The 22365-nt window shown below is 41.0% G+C and overlaps 1 protein-coding gene across 36 annotated transcripts in view; it reads left to right on the forward strand.

Annotated features, from left to right (window-relative positions):
• Positions 1-22365, forward strand: part of MAGI2 (membrane associated guanylate kinase, WW and PDZ domain containing 2) — a 1469004-nt gene that overhangs the window by 1393802 nt on the left and 52837 nt on the right. For all 36 annotated transcript variants that reach the window (XR_006696500.2, XM_045387570.2, XM_045387574.2 and 33 more), the window contains one exon: positions 15800-15938. Coding sequence is in view for 35 of the 36 variants with exons in the window: in XM_045387570.2 (XP_045243505.2) it covers positions 15800-15938 (139 nt within the window). In the remaining variant the exon portion in view is untranslated. The remainder of the gene's footprint in view (positions 1-15799; positions 15939-22365) is intronic.

A 22365-nucleotide genomic window follows, 5' to 3' on the forward strand; every position in this document is an offset into this window, starting at 1 on the left:
GTAAACACTTGATTAAGATCTGCCATACAGAGAACACCAGCAAAAAGAAGAGAGCAGACTTGCCACCAGCAACTCTTGATCTCTCTAGGGGATATTGTCCCTCATACATACCCCACTGCCAGCACTTCCTTAGAAGACTGGAGGGATAAAGAAAGCGGGGGGGGTGCTGCAGAGGGGAAACAGGGAAGAATAAGGACTTTTCTCCACTTAAATAGCTCAAGCCTTCGTCCTAGTGTGCAATGAGAGTGGGAGAGATTTTAATTGAAGATTGCAATGCTAATTGCACTAGACTTTAATAGATTAAAATGTTGAAAAAATAATGGGATTAGGCTGCTACCCAGTGGGAAAAGGGCAGGAGTCAACAGCGCAGCTGGTAGCAGTTATTGAAAAAATAAATCACTTGCACATTGTCTCTCAGTGACTACGGACAGTTCAATCAAACCAGTTACATTAATAATGTGATATCCTTGGAAAACAAAGGTGATAAGAAAATAAGGATTTTCTGTCAGGGCAGGCCAGTGGAATTGTTTTTGTAGAAATGGTGATGAATTTGAGGGTTCCCATTCATGTATTTGTACCCCGACCTTTAGTGACAAGTGGCCCACATTTGTAAAATGACTGTGCAGCATCACACCAAAGACCAATGCAAGATTGTACAGGGACAATGCAGGAGGGGCCAGCCTCCACAAGTAGCAATATAATGATGAATTTAGGCAGGTTCGAGGGAGTATCACTGAAAGATATCCAAAGAGTACTAGTAAATGCAAGAAATGAAATGGAAGAAATGGCAAGAGCCATAGTTTAAGGCAGAAACCAAGAACAGAAAACTAGTAAATACACTCAAGGAATTAAAATACATGGACAGAGGAAGCATCATGAAGTGGACTGAAGTTGTTCTTGAACATTCACCCACACAATGTTGAAGGTACCTGTCTAACCCAAGTTAAGGAGTACAGTAGTGGCATGGGACAGCTCAAGCTAAATAATCATGCAAAGATTAACTTGATATCTTGGTACCAATGGTGCTCATTCTGCATTATTTATTGATTGATCAGTTCCCAATGGAAAAAATATATATGAATTAGAATTACATTTTTCAGGGCTAATTTGAATTTTTCTGCTCCCTCCAGCCCATAGAAAGTTGGTTGGTTGCTTGCTTGCTTAGTAGCTTGGTTTGAGAATTAAGTGAGATACTATTTCAAAAGTACCTGGCATAAAACCATGTTAATAAGTGCTAAATTATTATGAAAGGTCTATTTTTTCATCTGGGTGGTTCACAACTCTGTAACAAGCTCTTAGGTAATTGAGATCTTAGTGTAGAGATGGAAACTAAATGCATGTATCTCGTGGCATAAGTATAAATGTTCGAACAGAGAACTAAAAATAATTTAAGTCTAGTTAGAATGTATGATAGAGTAATATCACTTTAGCTATCTGTTTCAAACCAATTGTGAAACTCTTAAATAGCAACAAGTGGTACTCTGGGTTCTGAACATGGAGGGCGCCTCTTATATCAGCTTCCCAACCGTAGTCAGCTAGAGTGCAGTGGCATGATCTCGGCTCACTGCAACTTCCACCTCCCGGGTTCAAGCAATTCTCCTGCCTCAGCCTCCAGAGGAGCTGGGATTACAGGCGTGCGCTACCATGAAATTTTTTTTTTTTTTTTTTTTTTTTTTTTTTTTTGCATTTTTTGTAGAAATGGCCTTTCAACATATTGGCCAGGCTGGTCACAAACTCCTGACCTCAAGTGATCTGCCCACTTCCGCCTCCCAAAGTGCTGGGATTATGGGCATGAGCCACAACGCCCAGCCTGCCATTACTTTCAGTGGCCAAAATCACAGTTACCTTTGTACCAACCTAATACTTCACTGGATGCAGGTGTCATTTTTCAAGAAATTGGTAAAGCAATAGAGGTAGCAATATGACTGTGAATCAAGATATGCATGGGAAAGTCTCCTTTTGAAATGGCTAATTATCCATGGGATGTATGTGGAATTCTGAGAGCAGCTGCAGTTACATTAATCAGACAGTTATTAACCAAAACTGCAAAGTGGGACAGTTCAAAAAGTACATTGCAAAGCTACAATAAACCAGAGGCTTTTTATTTTAGTGATTTAAGAAAGCTTTACATTTTTATTTCCAATTAACCTATTAATAGTGATGTCACTTAAATACTCCTAAGGAATATTATCTCCTCATTATTGCCAGAAAACATGCTGCCCAATTTCATAGCTCAGCTGTTCGCATGCATGGATGGACAATCTGAATTAACTTGAACAGAAACAAGATTTTTAGACTCTCGGCTACATTCCTAGTTGTAAAATTTAAGTAATTAATATGTGACTTTAAATAGTAAAAGAAAGTAAAATAGATAATGTTTATTTTGTGCATCAAAATGATAGTGATGCACTGCTACTCTTTCTATTTATTGTGTTAGCATATCAATAGAAAAATCAGTATAATCCATGCACTCGTTGCCAATACTATTGAGTATTATGGCAATAAGTGCAGAGTCTCTGGAGAGCTGACTTTAAATTAAGCTGTTAAACAAAGATTGTATTTTTATTATGGCTGAACAAAGATAGTAGACCTCAGAGACATGAGTGTTTTCACTTAGTATACTCCTTGTGCACTGTTAAAATTGGGCACAAGGACATTCGTGATCCCATTGATCTGAAACTTTAACACATGTAGTTTTGAAAGCTAACTACAAAACTAACATTTATTTGAAGAGAAGGTAGTTATAATGACCAGGGAAATTCAGACCATGAAGTACTAACTAGATGTATTCACACTTACAGCTATCCTCAGTACACGCTAATTCTTTTTCATCCTACTGATGCTTGAATGAACCTGGGTTTTAAAGCTATTTGTAGCACATGAATATGTATTTTCAAACAATGTCCCAAAGGTTAATAATACATCAGAAAATCTCAAATAGCTGCTTCATGTAGAAGGAACCTTTAACTCTGAACCAAGTAAAGTCCTACTAGGGAAACTGCAACTGGTCTTGTTACTTCCACTTATAAGCTATGAGATCTTTCATAAACTCCTGTTCGCCCCAAAGGTCAGCGTCATCACCTTAAGTAAGGATAAGAAAAACCAGAGATAAAAAGATTAATAAGATGAGCTCCTTGCCCTCAGTGTCCCTACGCATACTTTAATTGGTGTCTTAGTCTGTTTGTACTACCATAACAGAATACCTGAGACTGAGTAATTTGTGAAGTAGAGAAATTTATTTCTCACAGTTCTGGGTTCTGGGAAGTCCAAGATCAAGGCACCAATATCTGGTATAAACCTTCGTGTGTCCTCACATGGCAAATGGCAGAAGGGCAAGAGAGGACAAACCCACTCCTGCAAGCCCTTTTAATGGCAGCATTCATCCATTCATGACCCAAACACCTCCCAAAGACTCTGCCTCCCTACACTGTTGCATTGGAGATTAAGTTTCCCACACATAAATTAGGAGGAACACATTCAGACCATAGCAGTAGGTGTAGAGTAATAATTATCAGCAACTGCTTCCTTAATTTACCCCCAAATCATTCAATCAGTCATTCTCTCTCGCATTCATTCACTCTTACTCTCTTACACACACACACACACACACACACATATCAGTCACTACTATGTTAAAAGCTACAAAAGATATTGTGAAAATATACGAAATCGCTGCTCTCAAGCTATATACTGGGAAGTATTTATAGAATAACTATCATAAATAAGAGTGTATTTCCCAGTGCTTCTCACAGGACTAGTAAATGCAAAAATCAGCCTGTCTGCTTTCAGCGGGTTACGCCAACAAAGGCATGGTTATTTCAGAAAGAAAAGAGATGCTTCCACCTTGTGGCTGTGTCCTCCTCAGTTGGTTGCTGGCAAAGGCTTGCTGTTCGTAAGCTTTTTGTTTGTCCTTACAAGTAGAAGATTGTGTTGTTTTTACCTTAACACGTTTTTTTTTTTTTTTTGCCTTCTTCATATTATAACAAGTATTAGGGACCTTTGTTAAGACCTTGTTCTCTCAGAATTCAAGGTTGCCTTTGGCCAAAGTGAAGTAGATAGCATTTACTTATTCATTTAAGAAATATTCATGAAGCTCTTATCTTGTGCCAGGCACCTCAGCTGACAGTCGGAAAACCATAGTGAGCAAGGCACAGGCTGACTCAAAGCCCCCTCCAGTCTCCCATACACCGTCACCTCCCCCAAAGACTCTCCCTCTGCCATTAATCATTTGTGACCTACACAGTAATCATTTTTGCCCCCACTGCAAGTTTTGATCATCTATTATTTTTAAGTCAATACATCAGCTACTACTAGAAGATACAAAGATACACTCCCTCTTTCCAAGAGTTTATAATTTAGTAGGTTGAGAAATGGTAGTGGGGAGAATAAATACACAAATACCTAGACTAACAGGTAGTGTGACTGTAAGTGCTACAAGAGAGGCATAGCTATAAGAGCAGTGGACGCAGAGAGAAGGGATAAAATTCCCCTGGAGTGACCAGTGATGGATTCGTGGAGGATTTGAGCAGAGCCTTGAAGAGCCTTGAAGAATGGGCATGATTAGGAGATGGGACTGAAGGATCCAGGGAAAATGACAAAAGTAATAAGGAAGGCTGAGGACAGCAGCAAAAATGCAGAGGAAGAAAGAGTGGAGAAAGTACAAGTGGGCCAGACTAAACACAAGAAAGGGGTGGTAATAAGCCAGAAGATTACAGGGACAAGGTCCTAAAGGATCTACACCTCATGTCAAGGAGTTTGGATTCTGTTCAAGAAGCATAGGGCAGGAAGGGAGGTGTTTCAGAAGGAGTGAGGCAAAATCAAAGATCGTCTTTGAAATATACTTATGACAACCATATGGATAGAAAGAAGAGGGGAAAGGGAGGAACAGCTAATGTAGAATGGCAGCAAGAGAAACGGGAAATGAGAGGCAGCTGCTGGAGACAGGGTACATGTAGAATTGACAGGACTTGGAAACTGACCAGGTACAAAGGTAACTGACATCTTAGGCAATTTTAAAAAGAGCATTCAACTCAGTAACCCTGAGGCCACTCCTCTTTCTGTAATGGTATAGAGGCTACACATGTTGAAGTAAAATATTAAAACAAATAAAGGTTTCCAAAAACAGTTTCTCCAATAGGATTTGAGCTAGGCTGCCACTTGATTTTTGTCTTGTTCTTGAATTATTGCTTAAAGCCTTCATCTGGCATATTTGATGTTTTAAAATCTATTCCATCCTGCACCCACTCCACCCCAGTGCTGGTTCTTCCTTTGTTCTACCTTCTCCCCCAGATTTATTCTACTTCCTTCTCTGCCCTATTCTGGGGGAATGATGGCTATGTCTGTATCACCCAACCCCTCTTGCCTTCTGGCTTCCTGTTGGATTTGGCCAATGGGAAGCATCGGCAGGAGATCAGAGGGCAGAAAGAGAGAAAGTACACTAGTTTTCTATTCCTGCTGTAATAAATGACCGCAAACAACACTAATCGATTGTCTTACAGTTCTGGAGTCAGAAGTCTGAAATCAGTTTGTTTCACTGGGTTAAAATCAAGACACCATGTCAGCAGGGCTGGTTCCATTTGGAGACTCTGGGGTAGGAACCCATTTCATTTCATTTTCCAGCTTCTAGAACCTCCTTGGCTTATATTTCCTTCCTCCATCTTCAAAGCCAGCAGCTTAGCACCTTCTGTCCTCTCTGACCTCTGCTTCTGTCTTGCATTTCTCTCTCAGACTTTGACCTTTGTGATTATATTAGGCCCACCCAAACAATCTGGATAATCGCCCCATCTCAAAATCCTTAAGGTATGCACATCTGCAAAATCCTTTTTACCACATATTCCAGGGACTAGGAGGTGGACATCTGGGGATGGGCGACACTATTCTAGAGGCTAGGGTATTTCTTACCCTGTTGCTCCTGCCTTGGTGCTGTGAGCCTGGCAGCATTCCTTCCCGCTACAGCTCCAGCTCTAGACAGGTAGCCTCTCTTTCATGGCTCCAGCTCTCACTCAGCCCCTGTAACTTCTCTTCCTCCCCGATGTCATTCAGACTAGAGGTGGTAACAGCACTTGCCATATTTATCCTTCATTGCCTCAACAGCCCTCTTTGATTGCACTAACCCTGCCCATACTTTGAAAATAGTCCCATCATTAAATGATCTTCAAAATCCCAGCTAACTGATGTCCCCGCCACCCATCTTGGTATACCTTTTGATGCTCATTCACACTGTTAACTTGTCAGGTCTAGGACTGGTGCACACACAGTCTGAGATAGAGATGTAAATACAGAAGCAGAGGTCAGAGAGGAGAGAAGGTGCTAAAAAGTTGAAATGTAAATGCAATATGCAAGACAGTTGGCTTCAGGAAAACAAGGAATTGTTATCATGAGTCAGTATAGAAGTCATTGCACAAAGCCTAATGCTTATCCAGAAAATAAATGTATCTGATTAGATAAGTATACATAATAATAATCCCTCATTTTCTCTAAATTACATCCAAGGAAGGGAAATAACAGCTCATACAGAATTCACAATAGAAAGTTTCCTCTTTGATTTCCTTTTTGTTTACTTTTCAGTCAACTGGGGAAACTGACTTCATGACCTAATGTAAGTGATTTCTGAGCATCTGGATAAGCTAGCTGAGCTACCAATGATAGCTTTCTATTCTTAGGCAGATAATTGTAAGATATTGCCCCAGTCTCTTTTCACCTGAGCAGTCAAACTAGCATATGAAAAATGGAATGACAGTAGTTATTTTTCCTTTTTAGAAAATGTTTTGCTCCAACCAGCTTGTCTCTAAAATCTCTTTCTTCACATTCATGTCTGTTGCCACACTTGCAGTTATTTATCTGTATTAGTTTAGGGTTTGGATTATCTTCCCAACATTCATGAGATTCTTTTCCTAGAGAACTTCATCTAAAATCATGGAATACGATATACCATTCATGTCCTATAAGAATTTCTATCAGGTAGTGCTTATCAAACAGAAGAGTTTTTGGTGTTTTTTTTTTTTTTTTTTCATTTTTAACCTCTCAGTGATATTTCCAGAAAAATATCATTTGCCCCATTTCACCATTTAATACACCCTCAGAAGCTCAACTGCTTCTCTCCCAGATTCATTATGAAAAATGTATTACTTTTTTACCTCTTCTACCATTATTTTAATTATAATGATCTATCGTTAATTGTAACTACTGTGATTAATAATAGATTATATTTATATATTTAGAGATTACAAGGCACTTCCCATATATTATTTGATCATGATCAAACCTGGTTGACATATATTATGAAACCAAATTAGAATTTTATTATAAACCTTGTTTACATTTGGTTTAAACTATAAGGAGCATACAGCCAAAAAGATACTTTCTGAAAAATGCCTTCTTTCAAACATTCATCCATCTGTTGAACAGACGCATGTGGATATTTCCCATGTGACAGAGTTCCTGTCCTTGGAGAGCTTACAATATTATTGGCAAAGGTCAATACTTCTAAAGAAATGCACAGGAAAGGCACCTGACCCAGACTGCTGGGATCACAAAAGGCTCTCTGGATGGTATCATCCCTGAAGTTTGGTTCCTAAGAGATAAGTGGGATTTCCGTTTTTGAAGTGGGGAGAAGAAGGACTCAGATTCTAGCAAAAGGAACAGCATGTACAAAGGCACCAAAAAGGAAACACGCCAAATACCTTAGAAAGGTAGAAAGGGCGAGACGCAGTAACTCACGCCTATAATCCCAGCACTTTGGGAGGTGAAAATGGGTGGATCGCTTGAGCTCAGGAATTCAAGGCCAGCCTGGGCAACATGGTGAAACCCCATCTCTACCAAAAATATAAAAATTAGTCAGACATGGTGGTGCACACCTGTGGTCCCAGCTACTTGGGGGGCTGAGGCAGCAGGATTGCTTGAACCTGGGAGGTCAAGGCTACAGTGAGCCGAGATCACGCCACTACACTTGTCTGGGTGACATAGTGAGACCCTGTCTCAAAAAAAAAAAAAAAAAAAGAAAGATGGGAAGTGATCACCCAGAGAGCACACATAGAGCTAGGGGAGGGGAGAACTTAAAAGAATTAAACATCAACCCCAGTTAAGAGCCCTAGAAGAGGCTGGGTACAGAGGCTTACACCTATAATCCCAGCATTTTGGGAGGCCAAGGCAAGTAGATCATCTGAGGTCAGGAGTTCAAGACCAGCCTGGCCAACTTGGTAAAACCCTCTCTCCTGAAAATACAAAAAATTAGCCAAGCGTGGTGGAGTTCGCCTGTAATCCTAGCTACGCAGGAGGCTGAGGCAGGAGAATCACTCAGACCTAGGAGGTGGAGGTTGCGGTAGGCCAAGAACGTGCCACTGCACTCCAGCCTGGGCAACAGAGTGAAAATAAATAAATATATTAAAAAATCTAAAATATTTTAAATATCTAAAATAAAATAAATATCTAAAAATAAATAAATAAATAAATAAAATGAGCCCTAGAAGAGTAACGAGACTTAGAAAGAAGCAATCTAATAAAATTCTCTGTATGAGATTAATATCAGTAACAGTTGACAAGGAAAAAGGAAGGAATCAGTGAGGAAGACACCAGATCATAATTTAGAGTTCAACTATTTCCACAGTAGGGATACTGTGTCGTCTTCAAGTTTTACATATATTTTCATGTTTTAATTTAGAGGATTTTTGTAAATAGAAATGGAGGCTCCGGAAGGGAGAGCTCCCCCTAAACCTTTGCTAAAGCCGGCTCCCTGATATGATTGTCCAGACAAGGCAACACTCCCACCATAGGATAGTGTGCTCAAGTCAATGGCCGGACATTTTCTGAGCTGTGACTACATGTTTTCTAAACACAAATAATAACAACACCAAAGAAGGCATACCACCTGCAGCAAGTGGTGAATTCTCAGGATCCTGCAGTGGCCTTTCACTTCCAGTGCCAGCTTGTTCCCCTCACCTTTGAGACCCTCCTAAGCAGGTTATGTGCTTAGACAGAACCTTGATGAAGGATTCTTCTCTCTTCTGTGCATCTATAAGGGTCATTTCACACTTCTACTTGGATGAAGTTTCTTGAGAGATGCTGGGACTTTTATGGGTTTGATTTTGCTTTTTTGGGGTTTTTTTGTGGGAGTTTTATTATTTTGTTTTGTTTTAGAGATAAGTCTTCACTCTTGTTCCCCAGGCTGGAATACAGAGGTGCAATCATGGCTCACTGCAGCCTTGAACTCCTGGGCTCAAGTGATCCTCCCACCTCGGCCTCCTGAGTAGCTAGGCATGTACCACCACACCTGGCTAATGTTTTTTATTTTTTGTAGAGGTGGGGGTTTTGTTTGCCATGTGGCTCAGGCTAGTCTTGAACTCCTGGACTCAAGCAGTCTCCCACTTCGGCCTTCCAAAGCACTGAGATTATAGGCATGAGCCAGCATGCCCAGCCTGTTTTCTTTTTAAGTGATTACTGTCTAAAACATAGTATAAAGAGAGTCTCAGACAGTTTTCAATATATAAGTGAATTGAAGCAAATACAATTCACAGTTTTGGTGCTCTCAAACATGTGTTTCAGTTTCCAATTGGATTAGAAGTTTTCTCTCTGGAAAACCTGCTGATTTTATGGGCTCCTGTGCCTTGCTGAGGCAACTGAGCCTAACAGTTTATAACGAAAGCCAGGCCCTGTAATAGGCACTTGGAACCCATCTAATTCAATCGCAATCTAATGAAAGAAATGGGAAGGTTAATGAAAACATTCAGTGTAACCCCTTGAAAAATATTCTTCCTGTAATGGTTATTAAATAATATCTAACAAAGTTAATCATGAAAACAGCCAGTAGATATTAAAGATCACCATCAAGTTGGAAATCATCCTGTGCTTTGTTCCATCAGGGCCATTTAGGGCACAGTATTCCAGTGTCAGAGCACCCATAACAATGACTGCAGCAGCAAAGACGCTAGTTCTGACTTTTCCTTTTCCTGGCACTTCTTTATTTCAGACTCAGCCTCCATTCCTCTTACTCTCAATTCTAGCATTTGTTTCCTATAACTTTACCTGTCACTACCAATGTGTGCAGGTCACCATTTACTGAAGCCTCATTTGGTCTCCTGTAAGTACCACTGAAATTGTCACGATTTGGCTGGAACTGCGTAAGGCAAGAAAGGTTGAGATATGCTGAGGTGCACTAAAGCTTAACTTATATGGCATGCAAATGAAGACCTTTACTATCACTGAAAGGCAAACCAAACATTTATCGACTCAACTGTGATTAACCGAGGGCCTACTTCTCAGGAACTGTGGCAGGTATAGATGACACAAAGACAATAGGTGTGTTCCCTGTCCAGGAGGGGTCTAGTGTCAGTGGGAAAAACCAACCTGTAAGGGAGGAATGATGATGGCATTAGCCTGTGACCTCAGATCATTAGCCACCAAAATGGTCCGTAGCTAAGTCCCTCATGAAATAAGGAATAGAGATTATTCATGATTTATTGGTATAATATTACAAAGAAACTCAATTCCTCACACCTAATTATAATCTGGGATCGTTATAGTTTTTGTATGATCATACAAAATAGGCTCTGATGATGCAATGGTAACATGAGGGCAATTAACTGATTACAACCAGCTAAGCATGTTTGTAGTGATGTCCAAGCAACCCTTTGAGCTGGGACTGCTATGACTCACGGCTAAAGTAAATCCAGGATTTAATCTAATTCTTATAAATATTTCACTGAGACAAGCCAAATAGTTTATATATGACTTGACTACAAAAATGCATACAGTACAGAGTTTAAATTTTTTCTTACAACCTGAACTATTAACCACAAAAGGAATTCTGAGATGTTTGCCTTCTCCTGCCTTGGCCTTCCACAGGCAAAAAGAGAAAAAGTTTTTTTACCTGGAAAGCCCCAAGCAAGTTCAAAGATTTGGTGTTTTGTTAAAGAAAAATCTGCTATGATGTATGAGCAGAAATGCATGAGTAGGAATGCAGAACTTACTAGGCTGGGCCCTCCACACAGTAGTTACCTCACTCCACCTTGGCCCTGGGACATTACTCTAAGGTTGTTAGTTGCCCCAAGGGACCCACAGATAAAAGTATCTCTTCCATAGGAAAAAAAAAAAAATGAGTTCTTAGAATTCCTCTTAAGTTGTTTGGTCAGTTTCCTAAATTTGGCAATTCCTTGATCCACATAATGCAGTGCACACAGAGACTCCTGAATTACCTTTATCTGGTTTTGGTATCTTGGTCTGTCTGTCTCTCTCTCTCTCTTTCTCTCTCCCTCTCCCTCTCCCTCTCAACTGGAACTCGATATTTTAAAAATACTGTAAGAATGAGTGGAGATCTTAGAAGTTTCATTTTAGTAACATAGCTCAGTTGAAGACAGCTCTGTGGCAGAGAGTACAGAAGAGACTACATGAGAGTCACAGTTGGTCTTTTTCTTCATTTCTAAAAGGGCTGCGAATTTTCTATTGGTTTTACAAAATTAATTCTCCCGATTGTGATAGAGAAAAGTGACACTCTTTGGTCACACACTGGCCACTGCACTGAAGTCAGATGAGGTCGGAAAGTAGGAAAGTAACAAGAGAATCTCTTGCCCCACCTCCCGCTGTCCCCCCACCCCGTAAGTCGATCTTCTTATATATCCAGATGACAATGAAAGAGATCACATCCCAAATTTATTTAGGGAGTTCCAGTTAAAATTATTATACAGAATACTGATATTGGAATGAAAATGAAAATTCAACCCTTTCACAGGTCATACTGTTCCAAAGAGAGAGGGGAGTCTTGAGGCCAGGTCTGGACTGAGTCTGTTGCCACTGAAACCAGGTCCCTGTGAGTTGGCCCACTTTTAAAATAATGCCCAGAGTGCTTTGCAACAGTCAGAGTCAATGTTGGCAGCAGCATTTTCATTCCATTACCTAACCACCACCAGCCCCTAGAAACGTTTTTTTCCTTGATTTAGTAAGATCTTGAACTATTCCCAAACTTCCGTTGCTCCAAAATGAGGCAGAAAATCAGCAGACACAACCCCCACCACCCAATGACACTGATACCCTGGAATGGGGAAAGGGTGTAGGAGAGATGCAGCAGGTATCAGAGCATCTCCCTCTAAGGGGACCCTACATGGAAAGCCGAAATTATGGAAATCTGCCAGGTGAAGAGGTCAGCTCAGGCTCCTGGGAACCCAATAAAAATAATGTCCTTGACTTCCCAGAGACTCATCCCTGAGGCCCCCACAACTTCAGCTCACCCCTTGCGCAGCCCCTAAACCCCTCTGCTTATCCACCTCCCACGTAGTTTTCAAACCACCCCTTCTCTCCTCCACGCTAATGCCTTCTCCTTTAGGTCTCACAAGCTCCCTGTAGGGAAAAGGGAAAATAAACACATACGTGAATGAAAACTTCAAATTTTCTAAATCTTGCTAAACTCAAGTATGGGACCAGAGTCAAAAGATGGGGCTATTTCTATCACAACACAAGATCTCTTTTGCCCTCCACATGGTTTTTGGTTAAAATATCAGTCTCAGGACACAAGTAACTGCAAGGCGGCAGTGGCTGTCAAGATTCGATTTGGGGTTCAAGAAGGTTTATACCTCCCTCTCCCATGGTTTCAAGATAAGCCATGTGGAAGTACTTCACTCACTCACCAATATATGCAGTGCACCTCATCCAGACACACAGTTAAAGGAGACCCAGACTCTGTGTCATTGTCCTCATCGTCTCCTTCCCCACAGCCTCCTAATGTCTCACTTGGATAGACCATGTGACAACGCTGCAACTCAGTTGCAGGAAGCTCCCTTCCTCAGTCTTCCACCTTTCTCTTTTTCTGCTTTCCACACTGAGGTCGCAGGGAGATTTCTAAACACCACTCCATTTCCCTGGTCAGGTTACCCCATGCTTAACTTTTTAGTGCCTTGCCATTGCCTTCAAAATAAAACCTAAACTCCTGAACAGCATAATAAACTACTGACAGTTTCCCAAGTATACCATTCCCTCAAACTCTGTAGCCTTTACTTATGCTACTCTCTCTGCCTAGAATGCTTTCCTCTTCACCTGGGGAACTCCTACTGGTACTTCAAAGCTCAGTTGAGATGTCACCACCTCATGGCAGCTCTCCCTGACTACCCACCACTCCCACACTCTGAGTTAGATGTCCCTTCTTTCTGTTCCCTTAGTACTTTGTGAATGCCTCTGTTATAGCAAAGATACATTGAGTAGTAATGGCCTTATTTACCCACTTTCTTTCCAAATAGACTGAGAACTTATTGTACAAAGAAATGATACCATTTATCTCTATATCCCCAGTTGACTGTCTGGTACATAGTAGGTGCTCAGAAATTATTTACTGAATGAAGACACTCACAACCTAGGAGGGAAGACAGAGACTCATGAATCTGTAATGAGGCATAATAAATAGAGTGGGGTGCCATTACTACTGAACAGAGAGAGTGGACATCTCTGCTTGTGAAGAGCATAGAGTCGAGGAAGGCACCCATAGGAGAAGATTCTTAGGACCTTCAGAAAGGACAAGAAATCACCAGGCCTGTGGGGAGGAGGAGAAAAAAGAACAGCAGTATGTGTATGGGCCTGAATGCCTTAGTCAGCAGGACACATTTGGCAAGCTTTTCCTTAGAAGGATGACTCTAGTGACAATGAAAGGAGGTTGGTGGGAGAGTGACAGGGGAATACTGGAATAACCACATAAAGGCCTGAATTGAACTTGTGAGCAATGGGATACATATGAGGACAGGGACAGATGCGGAGAAGTTGAGAAAACAAGGAGTGTAGCGTGACCCCCAGCTTTCTGCTTAGGTGAATGGTGTTGCCATTAACCAGGATTGGGAATTGAGAGGAAGAACCACTTTGGGAGAAAGGTAGTCAGCCCTGTCTTCTGCTTCTACTGCTGTTGACTTGGAGTTGCCTGTTGGACAGACAACGAGGTGAAGATGTTTAGTGATCAACTGGACATGTGAGTCTGAAGCTCAGAAGAGAGTCTAGCCAGGAAGGAACACTTTTTCTATATGTAGCTTCATCGGAACTGCTGTTTTACTTTTTCAATTTAATTCTGTGCCATGAGGTTTCTGTTGTGGGAGGGGGCTACTTGGGGAGGGATAATTGGTCCCATTTCTGCCTCTGGCTTAGATACATGGCCTCTGGCAAACTATTCAACTTCAAGTTATGCCTGTCGCCTCAGAGGAAAGGAGACAATTAAGGAAACTTAAAGAAAGCCACTAGCCCTAAAACAGTTAAGTTAGTTCTGTCTTCTTGGTTTTTCTGTGGAATGTGGAAGTCATGCCAGTGAGGTAAACCTCATCCACTGCCCCAAATCCATACTTCCAAAGGCAGCTGAGTATACAAAAGGAATCCTCCTTACCCCTTAGAGAATCATCCTTAGGTAGAGATGTCATTTCCTTGCTACAACAAACATGTTCTTCCCCCCGACTTTGGGGGTCTTGTTTTTATGCTCTCCTGCCATTGTGATGGAAAATTTATGTTCCTATTCTCAGCCAGCCTGCAGCATCCACACTGATAATGATTAGCTATAGAGAGTTTTTCTACAGTTCTGTTTGCATTACAGAGTTTAGACTGAGATCTGCTTTAAGGTACATAACTAAAATAGCATTTTTGCAAAGCCACTCATTGTGCTTTTGCTGGTTAATTTGTCTTATGTTACTTGCACTGAGATGAGACATTTTTTAATTCTAGGGTTCCTGACAGTAATGGTACTGTGGGAGTTACATGATGTGCTCATGGTTGAACCTCCCTTATTTCAACTATCTATTCACAAATGCCAAAAGGGAATTGCTTATGGAACCCAGGCCAAAAGGGAATTGCTTATGAAACCCAATTCAAGAGGAACTGGTATTTAACCAGACAGCTTCTGGCAATTAAGTGTGAGCATGGCAAAGATTTAGCCAGGGCATTAGTCATGTGGAGAGTATGGAGAATCTCATTTTTAATTCAAGGGGCTGTGATAGAAAACTCAAGATCAAATGTGAATATCAGCCAACCACTGTTTACAAAGAAGGCAAATATCACAACAGCACCCAGGGAAATTTAAATGATACATACAAAAATTTCTCAGAGAAGCACAAAAACCAATCAGTTTATCCAACATGCTGAATTGGATGCTGCACTAAGTCAAAAGCTGGCAATAGATTCAATTACAGGCTCAAGCCTGTAATCCCAGCACTGTGGGAGGCCAAGGCGGGCGGATCACGAGGTCAGGAGATCGAGACCATCCTGGCTAACACGGTGAAACCCCGTCTCTACTAAAAATACAAAACATTAGCCAGGCATGGTGGCGGGAGCCTGTAGTCCCAGCTACTCGGGCTGAGGCAGGAGAATGGCGTGAACCCGGGAGGCGGAGCTTGCAGTGAACCGAGATGGTGCCACTGCACTCCAGCCTAGGGGACAGAGTGAGACTCCGTCTCAAAAAAAAAAAAAGAAAAGGCCTTAAAATGTTTACTTCTTGATTCAAAGCAAAGGTGCCAAGGTATTGTGAATTTTAGTATCAGACATATGCCCTAATTTTTAAAACAATGCTAACTAGTTTACAGTCTCTGCCATAATAAGTAATAAGTAACAGTAGAAGTAACATATGGCTGCAACCTTTGTGGTCTGATATTTTCATTTCTGCAAAGGTAAATAAAGTTTGGTGATCAGATTCAGGATGCAGCCAGGGATTAGCCTCTTCCAAGAAGCAGCAGGCTGCCACCAAATTATTTGGATGCTCTCAGGTCATCTAGACTGGCTTTTTTTTTTTAATCTGTTGACAATGCAACTTGAGTAAAACTATCTTTGACTGACTTAATTTTTCTTCAATCAACAGGTAGGAGATCAAATCATTGAAATCAATGGGGAAAGCACAAGGGACATGACACATGCCAGAGCAATAGAACTCATCAAATCTGGAGGAAGACGAGTGAGGCTGCTGCTCAAGAGAGGCACGGGACAGGTCCCAGAATATGGTGCGTTCCACGTTTTAATTCATTCTTTTGCTCTTCCTTCTGTGAACCATAAATGCTTATGCTTATTTATAAAACGACATCAGCTCTCTATTTCTACATAAATATATATTTAGCTATCAATTGGTACACACACACACACACACACACACACACACACACACGTATGTTTATGCCCAGGAAATAAATGTGTGTGAACTCTTTCTTTTGCTCCCTCCATTAAGGAATGTTTAAAATATGAAATGTAGGACCTTCCAGGGCATCTCTGAGTGTGCAAGGAGAGTTAGCACCCCTTAAATATTAGAACTTTTACAGTTTGACTGATGGTCTGCTGTTCATTTGAGTACACAGTAATTTATCAATTATTTCCTAACACTGTTTGTGCATCAGACTGTCTCAAAGGATTTGTAACTGGGGCAGGGACCAGCAGCATATCTTCAGGGTGTGAAATTTAAAATGTAAACTTCAGTTCACGCAATGGTTGCATTTCCTTGGCATTTAGGAATTATTCTGAAAATTCACTCCTGTGTTGTGTTTCTGTATGCTTTTGAGGAAGGCTTTAAAGCATGTTTTGATTCACAGATTTGTCTTCAAACATCTTTAAAGTTGTTGTTTCCCAGCAGCCCATTATAGACACTACTGGCAGCATAGCTCTAGTGTGTCCGAAATAGCTGAGTGGTCATTACATGAAAAGCACCGAAACCTGAGGTGGTCTTTAAAGATAATCTCAGTGAGTGACAGACAGAAACAAAAATGCATACAGACACATCAGACTAGTGCAGATAATACCTGTTCAGATTAGGAAAACAAGATCTAACTGCTGACCTGAATAATGAGCTCTAAGTTGATTGAGATAAATTGACTCTCTTTCATCCTTCTATCCCCTACCCAAAAAAAACAGACTTCTAGGCTGGGCGCAGTGGCTCATGCCTGTAATCCCAGCACTTTGGGAGGCCGAGGCGGGTGGATCACCTGAGGTTGGGAGTTCAAGACCAGCCTGACCAACATGGAGAAACCCCGTCTCTACTAAAAAGACAAAATGAGCCGAGCGTGGTGGCACATGCCTATAATCCCAGCTCCTCGGGAGGCTGAGGCAGAAGAATTGCTTGAACCCAGGAGGCAGAGGTTGCAGTGAGCTGAGACCACAGCATTGCACTCCAGCCTGGGCAACAAGAGCGAAACTCTGTCTCAAAAAAAAAGATTTCTAAAGAGTACTTTTCCGTTTCAGATTATTCTTTTTGCATACATTGTCTAAATAACTGACTAATATCTCCTTACTTAGCAGGGCAGATCTATATCCTGAGTTCAACTGAAATATCTAAACTCAAAGGCCTTAAATGCATTATATTTCCAGCATCTTGTGCACCCCTCCAAGCCTACAAAGAGAGCTAGCAAGCCTTCACAGTAAGTCAAAAAGCATTCAGAAGCTTCTGTAGGGCTGGCTCTAGGCCCAAGGAAACATTTCATCCCAGATTCCTACCCTTAATGCTTGAATCTAATAAAATATTTTATATTTTATATATATATATATATATATAAAATATCAATAAGCACAGGCATGATCCTGCTAAAATGTACCAGCATTAATCCCTTTGTAAAGAATCTGAACTCTTGGAACAGAATAACTTTTGCACTGTAGAGCACTGACTGACTCAGTAATATCAAAGTGACCTGTGAAATTCTATCACTTCTAAAACATACCACCTTTAATGGTATGCTTCACTCCATGGTGAGACCTGAATATTATCTCTACCCAGACATTTTCATAAAGTTAATATTGTTCTAACAAGTTTATCTTTAAAAAGTTAATCCAACCAGCATGACTATCCTGAGCTTTTCATTTTTCTGTAGAATCACTATTGGTCCACACTTTCTCAGCATCCACACATCAGCTGCTTGTCTGTAGTGAGCAAGTAGAACATACTACTGATCAACCTACGGCATAACTCAAATGGTAGTGAACAAATGTGAAGCTACCTCAGACTATCATGAGGAAAAAATAAAAACATGTTTTTGAACAAGACAAAAATTCAAGATCATGTCAACATTATTTCATTAATTCTTAGCATCACCCAAAAATATATGATTACAGTGAAATTCTCAAATGAACCAGAGTGGTGTGATCTCAACTCACTGCAACCTCCACTAACCAGGCTCAAGCGATTCTTCAGCCACAGCCTCCCGAGTAGCTGGGACTACAGGTGCAAGCCACCAATGCCCAGCTAATTTTTTTGTATTTTTGTAGAGATGGGGTTTCACCATGTTGCCCAGGCTGGTCTTGAACTTCTCAAAACGATCCGCCCATCTCAGCCTTCCAAAGTGCTGGGGTTACAGGCGTGAGCCAGCACACCCAGCCTGGGCAAACTTTTGAGTGGCCAGTCATCAACATTGTTAACTGTAGCAGTATTGCAGAATTTCTTCTAAATATATTCCTCTAAAGTGTAACATTAAATCATACTTGCTAGTAATATCAGCAGTTGTCCGCTACTTTTGATATTAAATTGAGATGGATTTTGACTGTAAAAAATTTTAGAGATGATGTTACAAAAGAAAGAACATAATAGCACAGGACAATCTCCTTAAAGGAAGTAAAACAATAGTCAAACGAGATAAACGTTAGTTCTCTGGGAAAATCTAAGCTGAAAGGTGCGTGGTTATACATAAGAAACCAAGATTAAGGATCATAGCATCTTTGAGGATAATGTCATCAAATATTGTTTCTGGAATTTCACAGTGACTGATGGGTGGGGAGATGGGACCCAGGAGTCCCCAAGACCACTTTCACATTTAGAGATTTTCTAGGAGGCCTCCTGGGGCACAGAATGTAACTGTGCTCACAGCTAAGATTTATTACAGCAATATAGTGAAAATACACATTGGGCTCACAAGGGAAAAGACATAGGCGGGGTCTGGAGGAATCCACATGCAGGCTTCCTTATGCTCTCTCTCTCACACGAGGTGTCACCCAGAACACTCTTTCCACCCAGCAACAAAAATGCAGCAACGTATGTGTGACATTGCTGCTCAGGAAAATTCCCTGCAGACGCAGTGCCCGAGGTTGCCACTAGGGCTGGTGATGCAGGGACCCTCTGCCTAGCACATACCACACTTCCAGACTCCCAGAAGCAAAGCAGGCTCAGCACAAACCACACTGATTGTACAAACAGTTTAGATACAGCGAGACACTCTTATAATTTAGCAAAAGGTTTACATTAGCTTAGAGGATGATTTAACAGTCACATTTCCAGGCATCAGCCAATGGCCAACCTGCCTTTCTAAGGAGAGCAGTCTCAGGCCTGCTCTGTTAACCTTTTCTGCATCAGAAGCAAGCCAGAGAAGTGGCCACATCTATGAAAGTCACACTATACAAGTGACTGCTACATCCAAGGAGTGCCCACTGCTAGGAACGCCATAATTCCTCCAGCATCAAATATACTATATCATGAAACAGAATTTCTTGTCTTCTTTCACCACCTTGATGCTTTCATGTAATAAAGGAATTATTTTTGTCTAAGATAAACTAGAGTATATCTTAATAAATTCTTAAGTAGCAGAACTGGGTAACAGCAAAATAATAGCAACAATAACAACAAAAGAAAGTTCTTATGGAAAAGGAAAATTCAATACTTAAGTTTACCAGTAGATATAGCCAAGATTATAATCCTACTTTTTCCTAATACACCCTAATCATGGGAAAACTGATTTTTCTCAAACCATTCTTGGTTGGAAGGATTTCTTCCAACCCTCCTGTTGATACCCCTATGATTCAAAATTCAGGACGGCTTTGAAGCAAGATCCTTATCCGGACTTCCGGACATGTCAAAAAAAAGGCTGATTTCTGTCAAGAGAAATAAAATCTCTCACTCTGAGTTCTTAAGGTGATCTGTGACCGAGAGATAAGCCTAGGTACCATTGGAAAAATACCAAAGGCGATCTGTCAGAGCATTGACTAAACAAAATCAGCATGACTCCAAGTGAGCTGGGGGAGGGAACAAACATGCTGCAAATACGTCATCTCTAATTACCCAAAGACTAACTGTCAGGTGACACCTCAGCCAGTTCAGAGGCAGAAATCAGCAAACGCCACCCCAAAAGTCGTGACTGCACATAGAGGCTGTCGAGCAGCTGCAAGGGGAGTCGGAAAATGATAAGGGCTTTGAAGGAGGAGTTGCTTTCCTAGTTAAGTCCTTGAAAGACAAGTTCAGGGCCGGGCGCGGTGGCTCAAGCCTGTAATCCCAGCACTTTGGGAGGCCGAGACGGGCGGATCACGAGGTCAGGAGATCGAGACCATCCTGGCTGACACGGTGAAACCCCGTCTCTACTAAAAAATACAAAAAACTAGCCGGGCGAGGTGGCGGGCGCCTGTAATCCCAGCTACTCGGGAGGCTGAGGCAGGAGAATGGCGTGAACCCAGGAGGCGGAGCTTGCAGTGAGCTGAGATCCGGCCACTGCACTCCAGCCTGGGCGACAGAGCGAGACTCCGTCTCAAAAAAAAAAAACAAAAAAACGAAAGACAAGTTCAGGAGATAGATACTTCAGCTCCACTCCAGTCCTCAGGATAAGAATTTGTTGATTGTAAACTCAGTGAGAAGCGTGAGTTCCCCTCCCCTGATACACATCTCAATGCCATACTGAGAAGAGAATCAAAAGATGATGCATCAAAAGCAGTGCCCTCCTTCACCCTGGTTATTGCTATTCAAATGAAATCCACAAAGGTTAAGAGAAAAGGAAGTATGCATCATGGTTGTAAAACTGCACAGGAATAAATTATACAGATTAGCTGCCTGCCTTGAAATGCAGGCGTCCTTCATTAGCATTCAAAGAGTACAACACGAACATACACTTGATTTATCAACTGAGCCACAGAGTCAGGGCCAAGGTAAATAGAGGTGCCACTGGATGAAAAAATTCCCAACATAAGCAGTTCAGACCAAAGTGGAGCCTTTCCCTTGTTGATGTCTGCTGTTCAAAGTTAATCAGAATAAAGCAAAACATAATGGAAACATGCTTTTTACTCTGGGTTGGTACTCTGGCCTGTTTATTTTCTTAAAAAGCCACCGGGCAGGGCTTTATGAATAGAACACTGAAGAGAGTCCAATTTAAGTGGGAGTCTCAGTGGCCTTAGGAGGCCAGGCAGGGTTAAAAAGGATGAAGCAGAAATCTCACAATGAAAATGGCCCAGCAACAACTAATGCCACATACCCACACAAAGGGGAAGAAATAGCCAATCAGTGAATTATACTTCTGCCTATGCTTTCATTTTCAAAGTTAATCATATCTTTAATATAACAGGTATTGGCTTGACTACAAGCACTTGGTAAATGAAATTGTTTACATTTTGTAAGTATAATAAAACTGCACTAATTGGAGAAACAGATCGATCTGAGCTAGTGACTATAGCTAAAGACATGAATGGACCAAACAGTTGGTTAGTTAAAAGTCTTCCTTTAATCAGTAAGTTAAAATGACTTTCAATAATTATATTAGAGCAGCAGGTGAAGCAGTACTGGCCTCTATGTAGACAGCAATAAGTAAGGGTCATTTGTTTATTCTTCTTTAAGAATATATATTGCCAGCCAGGCGCAGTGGCTCACGCCTCTAATCCTAACACTTTGGGAGACCAAGGCAGGAGGACTGCTTGAGCCCAGGAGTTCAAGACCAGAATAAGCAACATAGGGAGACCATGTCTCTACAAAAATAAATAAATAAATTAGCCAAGCATAGTAGCATACACCTGTGGTCCCAGCTACTCAGGCGAATCACTTATGCATAGGAAGTTGAGAATGCAATGAGCCATGACCATGCCACTGCACATGAGCCTGGGCAACAGAGCAAGACCCCATCTCAAAAGAAAGAAAACATATTGCCAAGTAAACATTATAAGTATAAGTACACCGTTATAATCTTTTTTGCTATTATCTGCTGAGCACATCCTTTCTTCCCTCTAATAATACAAAAATAAACTCCAGACAATATATTCCTACCAAGTACTCTATATGGAACAAATCCTGTGATTAATATTATTAGTTGATATAATTAATATTTCCTCAACTAAACCAGATTTACTGAACACCTACTATGTGCAGGATGCTTTGCAGGCACTGAAGGTAAAATATAGTCCTGGTCCTCCATGAGCTGACACTAATAATGACACTAATAGTGACACTAATAGTGAAGAAATGTGTTTTTAGCAGAGTAGTGACTCATAAAAAGGTCTCAAAGGATCTGCTCTCATGAAAACATTTAAATGGGTTTTATTAATTATTTGTAGAATTTAACAAGTACTTCTAGAGTGTTAAGAATCCTTGAACAGCACTTGGCTTCTTCAGTTTGTTAAGAATTTCCTTTGTAATATTTGTGCTAATAATTAGGACTTTTCTGAAGAAAGAACTTGCTGAGTGTGGGTAAATCTCTACTGAGACCTTGTCTG

This window comes from Macaca fascicularis, chromosome 3 (assembly GCF_037993035.2).
Source record: "Macaca fascicularis isolate 582-1 chromosome 3, T2T-MFA8v1.1".
Taxonomy (NCBI): domain Eukaryota; kingdom Metazoa; phylum Chordata; class Mammalia; order Primates; family Cercopithecidae; genus Macaca; species Macaca fascicularis.